This window comes from Amaranthus tricolor, chromosome 8 (genome assembly GCF_026212465.1).
Source record: "Amaranthus tricolor cultivar Red isolate AtriRed21 chromosome 8, ASM2621246v1, whole genome shotgun sequence".
In the NCBI taxonomy this organism is placed as follows: domain Eukaryota; kingdom Viridiplantae; phylum Streptophyta; class Magnoliopsida; order Caryophyllales; family Amaranthaceae; genus Amaranthus; species Amaranthus tricolor.
Window position 1 is genome coordinate 27,706,387 of NC_080054.1, and position 7,645 is coordinate 27,714,031.

At 32.7% G+C, this 7,645-nt stretch overlaps 1 protein-coding gene across 1 annotated transcript; it reads left to right on the top strand.

Annotated features, from left to right (window-relative positions):
• Window positions 1-1,358: 1,358 nt before the first annotated feature.
• On the top strand, window positions 1,359-7,386 carry LOC130820671 (auxin-responsive protein IAA9-like). The gene is made up of 6 exons (XM_057686127.1): window positions 1,359-1,785; window positions 2,728-3,359; window positions 3,447-3,646; window positions 3,755-3,875; window positions 5,869-5,930; window positions 7,041-7,386. The coding sequence occupies exons 2-6, from the start codon at window positions 2,803-2,805 to the stop codon at window positions 7,079-7,081; spliced, it is 981 nt and encodes a 326-aa protein (XP_057542110.1). The 5' UTR covers window positions 1,359-1,785; window positions 2,728-2,802; the 3' UTR covers window positions 7,082-7,386.
• Window positions 7,387-7,645: the final 259 nt, after the last annotated feature.

The following is a 7,645-nucleotide window of genomic DNA, read 5'->3' on the forward strand; positions in this document are numbered from 1 at the left end:
GTTTTAAACTTTTAATATAAAGGGTTTAAGACTATTTGTAACCGTACAAATAAATAATATTGAAAGGTTAAAACGGTTTTTGCCTTATTCAATTCTATGTATAATACAGACTTTATTTAGAGTATAATGTCTACTTTGGTAGATGTTATATCTTCTTATCATGGTTTAATATATAATTAGCTTATTTTGTATGAGATCGGGTTTATATAATAATTCATTTCTTTAATTGATTACTTTAAGATTATAAGTAATCGTTTTAAGTTTATAAGTAATTACTCTAAGACTATAAAAAGTAATTATATTAAAATTATAAGTGATCACTTTAACGTCATAAGTGATTATTTTGAGACAAAAAATTATTTGGGCCAACCCAATAAAAATGGTTTCACTTTGAGACCGTCTCATTTAAAAATTAGTGATATATAATATATAAATTAGAAAGATAAGCATAACTCTAGTTGGTTTTTGTGACCGAACATAACTTTGACACCAGATTATATGGGGTGTTACAAAAAATTATTGGTGGATGTCATTAAAGTAAATTTTATTTACGGTTATTGTCTCATGGTTATATTTTATTTAATGGATTTATGTTATTAAGGTATATCATTTCGTACCAATATTTGTTTTATTTCATGTTATTAATTGGGTAATAGAAATATTTTAGTTTTTCTGCATGTTAAAAGTTAATACTGTAAGAACCCTATAATTATATCGAAGCTTGTAATACCCTGTAGTACTACCTCGGTCTCATTAGATTTACAGCAAATTCTTTCTAGTATGTCTTATAAAATTCGCAACATTATTCTTTTTAGTTTGTTTCATGAGCTATGCAATATTTTCAGTTTTTTCATGAGTTCATGGCTTACATTTTTCTTTAATTCTTATTATGTACATTTAAGTCATCTCTCATCTCATCCACAATTTTTGCTCAAATATTTTTATTTGTACAAGAAATATACTTGTAACATACCCGTGGAATAAAGGTAGTTTCCATTTGAGGGACATATATTATATTCTTGTGAGAGACCATCTCTCGAAGAGATGACTTCAAATAAAGAGCTTATATTCTCATCATACATATTAAATGTGCTATTTAATTCAAGTATAAGACATATTCTCGGTAAGATCGTCTCATACAGCAATTTGTGTTATTGAAAAGACAACATTTGAAACGCAAATTCTTGTATGAGACGGTCTCAACGTAAGACATGCCTTGTACTTGGGTTAAACATCCCAATAATAAAAACTTTTAGTTTATAAACTTTTTATTTTAAGGCCTTTCACCGTAAAACGTAAGACCGGAATGAAGTTCTCAAATGATAATAATCTTGATTCTTGACCCCAAACTAGCTGAACTTTAAGAAGACTAATTAAAAATGCAACAATGGAGAGGAGAACAAAGAAACATAATGATTTGGTAGACAAAGTCCTTTTCCCCATGGGAAACAAGAACTCTAAACAAAGTAAAAGAAAAGCTAAGACCTTTTTCAATTAGAGTAGAGACTATTTATTATAAAATTTTCAGCTTTTGCTTTAATTCTCCTGCTTCGAGTTTCACAGCCAACCTACAAGAACACAACAGTTTAAGCTTTTGTTGCTTTCTGCTTAATGGAGGGTCCTTAATCTCTCTTTCTCTCTCTTTTCACTCTTTCTCTCTCTTCTTCAATCTCCCAAACTGTATTCATTTCCATAATTTCTGCTGCATTTACTCTTAATCTGATCTTCAATTTATACACTTTTCCCACCAATCTGACACTGTTTCTTCATCTTCTTTTCCTTGAAGTATGTGGGTTATTTTTATTTCTATTTTTAGTATTTTTTTCTGCATTTTTGTTTGATGGGTTTGCAAGTTTCTAATTTTGTGTTGATCTGCTTGTTTTGTTTTGATGGTGTTCATATTGTGGGTTTTAGTTTGTGTTTTTGTTTTACTGGTTTGAAATTGATTGATTGTGATTGTGAGATTAACTTACATTTTAACTTAAAATACTTATAAAAGGGTCTTAATTGCTATCTGTTGTTAATTTTAATCTTAATTTTGATTTTTGTGTGTGTGTGTGGAAATTTTAGGGTTTTAGCAAGATTGGTATATCAGAGATTCAATATGTTGTATTTTCTTTTTAACATTAATAATTATGTTTAAGATTTTAGTTGAATTGATTTGGTTATTGGTTATTATAAAATGGGTTTTTATAAAGAGAACTACATCTTTCTGGAAATGTCCGGTAAAGGGGATGATGCTTTGTTATGCACCTAAATTACCTTTTTTAGTATTTTTATTTGAACTTTGATCATAAAATGTGGAACTTTTTAAGTAAGTGAAAAATGGAGTATTGTTTGATGGAAGTCTAAAAAGCCAACATTCCTTTTATTGAGAGATTTTTTTGAATGAACTAAATTTGCTGTTGGATGGTTTGTCACATATGGATGAATTAGCGATAGTGTTCACACTTTATAAGTCATTGCACCCTTTCCCCATTCTCATATGGTTTTGGGATGATATCATGCATCTTGTGTTTTTCCGATTATATGCTGGCAGCTTTGCATTGACAATAAATTCAACTCAATTTAACATTTACCTTTCCTTTATCTAATTTCATAAAAAGGTGATTAAGAAATCATAATATCTGACTTTTAGATCTTGGGATTTAACTTCCATGTCTTGGATGGTATTATTTGTAATTTAATCTATTTCACCACATCCTTGAATTTTGTGTATTTTTGCAGATTTGAGGAATTGGGGTAATTGGGGTTGTTTTTGGGTTTAGTTGATTTATAAGGAACCTACAAAGAAGTTGACTGATGTCTCCCCCATTGTTGGGTGTTAAAGGGGGAGCGCAAAGCAATGATCATCCATTGATGCCTTCTTCAACATGTGTAGAATCAGGACTGAAAGAGCACAACTATTTTGTGTTGTCCGATTGTTCCTCTGTTGACAGCTCTAATGTATCGAGCTTGTCCGAGGATAACAAGGATACCCTGAACTTTAAGGCTACTGAGCTCAGACTTGGACTTCCTGGGTCTCAATCTCCGGAAAGAGACTCCGATCTCGGCCTATTGAGTGCCCCAACGCTTGATGAGAAGCCATTGTTTCCCCTGACTCCTTTGAAGGATGGGATCTCCTCATCTTCTCAAAAGGCTTCTGTCTCCGGGACCAAACGAGGCTTCTCTGACACTGAAGCCAATTGGACATTCAAGTCTTCAGGTCATGATTCTGATGCTGCAAAACCGGGGGCTGTCCTATCATCGAGGCCTGGGGCCCCACAAGTCTCAATGAAGAGTGGTGCCCAACAAGCCACTCAAAAGGGTTTGGAGCAGCTGCCACATTCAAACAGTGGCAATAACGCTCCGGCTGCTAAGTAAGTATGGGTGTTGGATTCCCGAGTTTAGGAATCTAGGAATGATAATGGTTTGGTAACTGAAACCTATTGTTGCATACATGACAGGGCACAGGTTGTTGGATGGCCTCCTATTCGATCATTTCGGAAAAATACTATAGCCACCGCTTCAAAGAATACTGATCCACTTTTTGTCAAGGTTAGCATGGATGGTGCTCCCTATCTGAGAAAAGTCGATCTCAAAACTTACTCAACTTATCAAGAACTTTCTTCTGGCCTTGAGAAAATGTTTAGCTGCTTCACACTAGGTAAGCTATTGCTTTTACCTATCAATTAGTTTGTGTACATCATTTTGTTGATTCTTGAAGATTTATGGTATTGTAAAGAGGTTTACTTCAGTTTTTAAATGTTTTCAGGTCATTTTGGATCAAATATGAGTGAAACAAATTTAAAGGATCTTCTGCATGGATCAGAATATGTTCTCACTTATGAGGACAAGGATGGTGACTGGATGCTTGTTGGAGATGTACCATGGGAGTAAGTTTTTTTTTTTTTTTCTAAATTCCTTTGACTTCAATGATGTTACATCTGAATTGAGTTGAGTTGGGATACATTACATTTATAATTATTCTAGGTACTTAAATATATTTGTAAATTAGTTGCATATATACATATATACACACGTATATGTATATCGAAAGGGGATTGGAAGAAAACACCCTAACTTGGTACAAACGTACAAATAGGTGTTTTGGGGGTGATATTTTTTTTATTGGCATTTTAATAAATCTCTGCAACTTTGAAATATGGGTGACATATTAAGCTTCAGGGGTTATTTTTATTCAGTGATAGTTTTGTCTAAAAAGCACGCATCACTCGTTAAACAAGATATGTCACCCAAAGCGATATATGTCACCCATTTGTATTTTTGTTCTAAGTTAGCCGTTTTAACTTGATCCGACACCTAAATATATGGTACAAATAAGCCTTGTTTAGAAATTACGCTGTTTATGTCATTTTAATTGTGAGGCTTGATTGATAATATTGGTATTTGGTTATAGTTTATTTGTTATTCTTGAGTCAAGTCTCGAATTGTTTTGGTCAGACTCATGATTGACATACATTGGACACTTCAAATGCATACAGACTATAGTTTGTTAGGCATGATTCTGAAATGTATGATGTGAAATTTCAAACAAAAATCTTACTTTGTACAAGCTGGATATTTTGAGGTTCTTATCTGTTTGTTCATTGTGAAGTCTGAGTGATATCGGTCATATATAACATTGATTTGTCTATTTTTAATTTGTAGATCACATTTAAATGCATCTCGAAACCTCGCTTTAAAATTAACATGCAAAAATGTTATAGAGTCTCTATCGTGAAAGATTTTTAAGTGAGAACATTCTTATTGATGTTCACTTACATTACATCACTGGACTAACTTATGGGACATGTTATGGACATTGAATTTTCTGGTCCTATGTCAGTTGTATGTCTCTATTATGTGCATTATCGTGTAATTCTTTGGAGGTATCATGAGATATTTTGAGCTAAAGTATTTATCATATTTGTTTTTCGACAGCTGGTTATCCTTATGTACTTGTTGTGTGACTGTGTGTGGGAAGGGAGGTTATAATTCTCTTACAATAGATGTTGACACACTTTATTCCAATGTAGGAACTTCTGAAGATAGTAAAAATTTTGCCTGTTTTCTGAATCATCATTTTTGCCATCTGAATTTCATATTTTCCAAGAGACATATCATCTGCTCTTATATTTGTTTTTTCGAGTCTCATGGCCACTTAAATAACATATTAGTAGCTTCGAAACCTTCTAGAAGAAATTTTGTTGCTGAAATTCTTCACATTACCTCAAATACGAGTGTGTTAGATTCTTATTACTCGGACATAGGTAGGAAATTTTAACATTTCAATTTGGTACAAATTCTTGGAATCTTTGCATAAGGTTGCCTAGTCGGATATGGGTATATGAGTCTAAGTAACATAGAAAAGAACATATTCTTTATCCTTACTCTTCGATAGAGTAACATGGCAGGCTAACCTTCGGGCTTCATTTTAAGCCTCTACCCTCTTTATATGTGTGTGTGTGTATATATATATATATATATATATATATATATATATATATATATATATATATATATATATATATATATATATATATATATGTTTTTTGTTTATCAATTTCCCCAGCCTTAAGGTTTTTAAGATGTAATTTTGTTTTTTTTCCATATCCCGGGGCAGCCTCAGATTTAAATATCCCCCCTATTAGATGGGGTGGAATAATCTTTCTTAGCAATTTCTTGCTTTATATCATTATTTGTTGGGATTACGGCTTTGTCATTGTTGTTAGATTTATCAGATCCCAAGTTTAGGACAATATAGGCCCTTCTTGTAATCTCACCGTGAGACGACCTCTCACAAGAATAGCTCTATAACTTTATATTCTGAAATAGAATCAATAGAACTGTACATTATAGGACTAAATTGCTGCTGCGTTGTTGCAGGATGTTCACTGATACATGCAAGAGATTGAAGATTATGAAGGGGTCTGATGCAATTGGCTTAGGTAACTGTATTCTCTTCCTCCGTTCTTTTTTTATTTTCTTTTATCTTTTTCGTAGATCTCAATGCAAACTGAAAAGTCATTTACTTTAAATATGATTTTTAAAAATTATAAATAGTTAATATTTGGAAAATATACACTTAGATGAATCTGTCAAGATCTTACATGAATATTATTTTCAATATTAATTGGAGATAATTCATAGTCAAATTTTGATACTTACCTCAATTCTAGGTTGAACTGTAGGCTTGATAAAAGAGGCTTCATGTTCAGTTATGTCCAACATATAGTTCTTTATCACTTTCCAACTACTTAAGACAAGAATTTGCACAATGCTAAAAGACAGCCCACCTCTTGAGCTGAAATGCTCGATTTAAATTGGAGATGACATATGTGGTCCGTGTGGGCAAATTTGATGCTTGGTTGAAACTTGACCGTTATTTTTGTGAAATTCTCTGTGCATTCTGATTGGATTGTTATTGATTAAAAACTCAAAGTATCGTTTTTTCGATAATGATGTTTTTGTTTAGATGGAAAGAAAATTAAGAAATGAAAATATACCCTAATCATGATTTTGGATTCCCAATTATGGGCTGGCTTTGTGGTCGAAGGTTTTCTCTTCTGACAAAGGTTTAATTCTCACTACCAACAGAAAAGGACTAATCTCCCCTTTTTCCCCTTGCCTGTTAGGGGGTTTCTCCGGGCTTACCCCCGATTCGAAAAAAGATTTTGACTTATCCGATATGTGGGGTCGTCATGGTAAAATTTTAGACTAGACAAAATAGACTTTCTGCTTCATTGTGATTTTTTGGCAGTTACTTTGGACTCTGTTTTTGCTGAAGATCATGAATACTTGAGACTTGGTTGAAACTTTGAAGCAAAACCCACCTAAAATTTTCAATATAAAGGTTTATATTCGAACCTTTATCTGACTATGTGTATCTAACACGCTGCTCGCTCGAGTAACATAGTGTTCCTGCACAAAGAAGGTGAAGAGAGCTACCCATTTTCAAGATAAAGAATTAAGAATACAACTTTTTCGTTTTTTCATTACCTCAAGAAACATACGAGCCTCACATACATGCTTAATGCTTTATCTTGTGCATTTTACAGCCCCACGAGCCATGGAGAAATCTAAGAGTCAAAACTATTGATGAAGCTGCCGACTCTTGAGAGCAGATGATGGCGATCCGCTTGTTATTTCTCATGACGTAGTAATCTATGTGGTTTTGTAGGCTCATGCATCAAGTGCATGGTGTCTTGTCATATCCTTTAAAATCTCTGTTTAAGAAGCTTAAGATATAATGTTATGAACTTCCGTTTAGACTTCTCTAAGACAACTTGGTAATTCTGTTTTTATTTAATCCATTTGTGTGTTTGAAGAATTTACCAAATTGTTTCTTTAATGATTAGTTTAATTGTATTGTTAATTGTGATTATGAAAATGGTCATTTGTGCATCATGCCCTAGTCCTTGTAGAAATTAGACATGTCAATTTTTAATCCGACCTGACCCGAAATTATCCACATAACCCCATTTTCGGCTAATGTCAATAGTTGGCATATTCCCAATTTATCATATTTGGTGAGTTAGTGACCATTCTATTATTTTAATTTATCAATTTATATTGTTTTGCTTATACTCTTAATAATGTTTAGGATATATTTGTTTCCTTTAATATTTCTCTAAGATGAGAGTCTCATTGGTTGTAACTTATT

What these genes read in the sequence shown, in the direction of transcription:
- LOC130820671 (XM_057686127.1), top strand. Translation starts at nt 2,803, where the DNA reads ATGTCTCCCCCATTGTTGGGTGTTAAAGGGGGAGCGCAAAGCAATGAT. An exon ending in AATAACGCTCCGGCTGCTAA is followed by an intron (nt 3,360 to 3,446) that starts GTAAGTATGGGT and finishes CATACATGACAG; the next exon opens with GGCACAGGTTGTTGGATGGC. An exon ending in GTCTGATGCAATTGGCTTAG is followed by an intron (nt 5,931 to 7,040) that starts GTAACTGTATTC and finishes TGCATTTTACAG; the next exon opens with CCCCACGAGCCATGGAGAAA.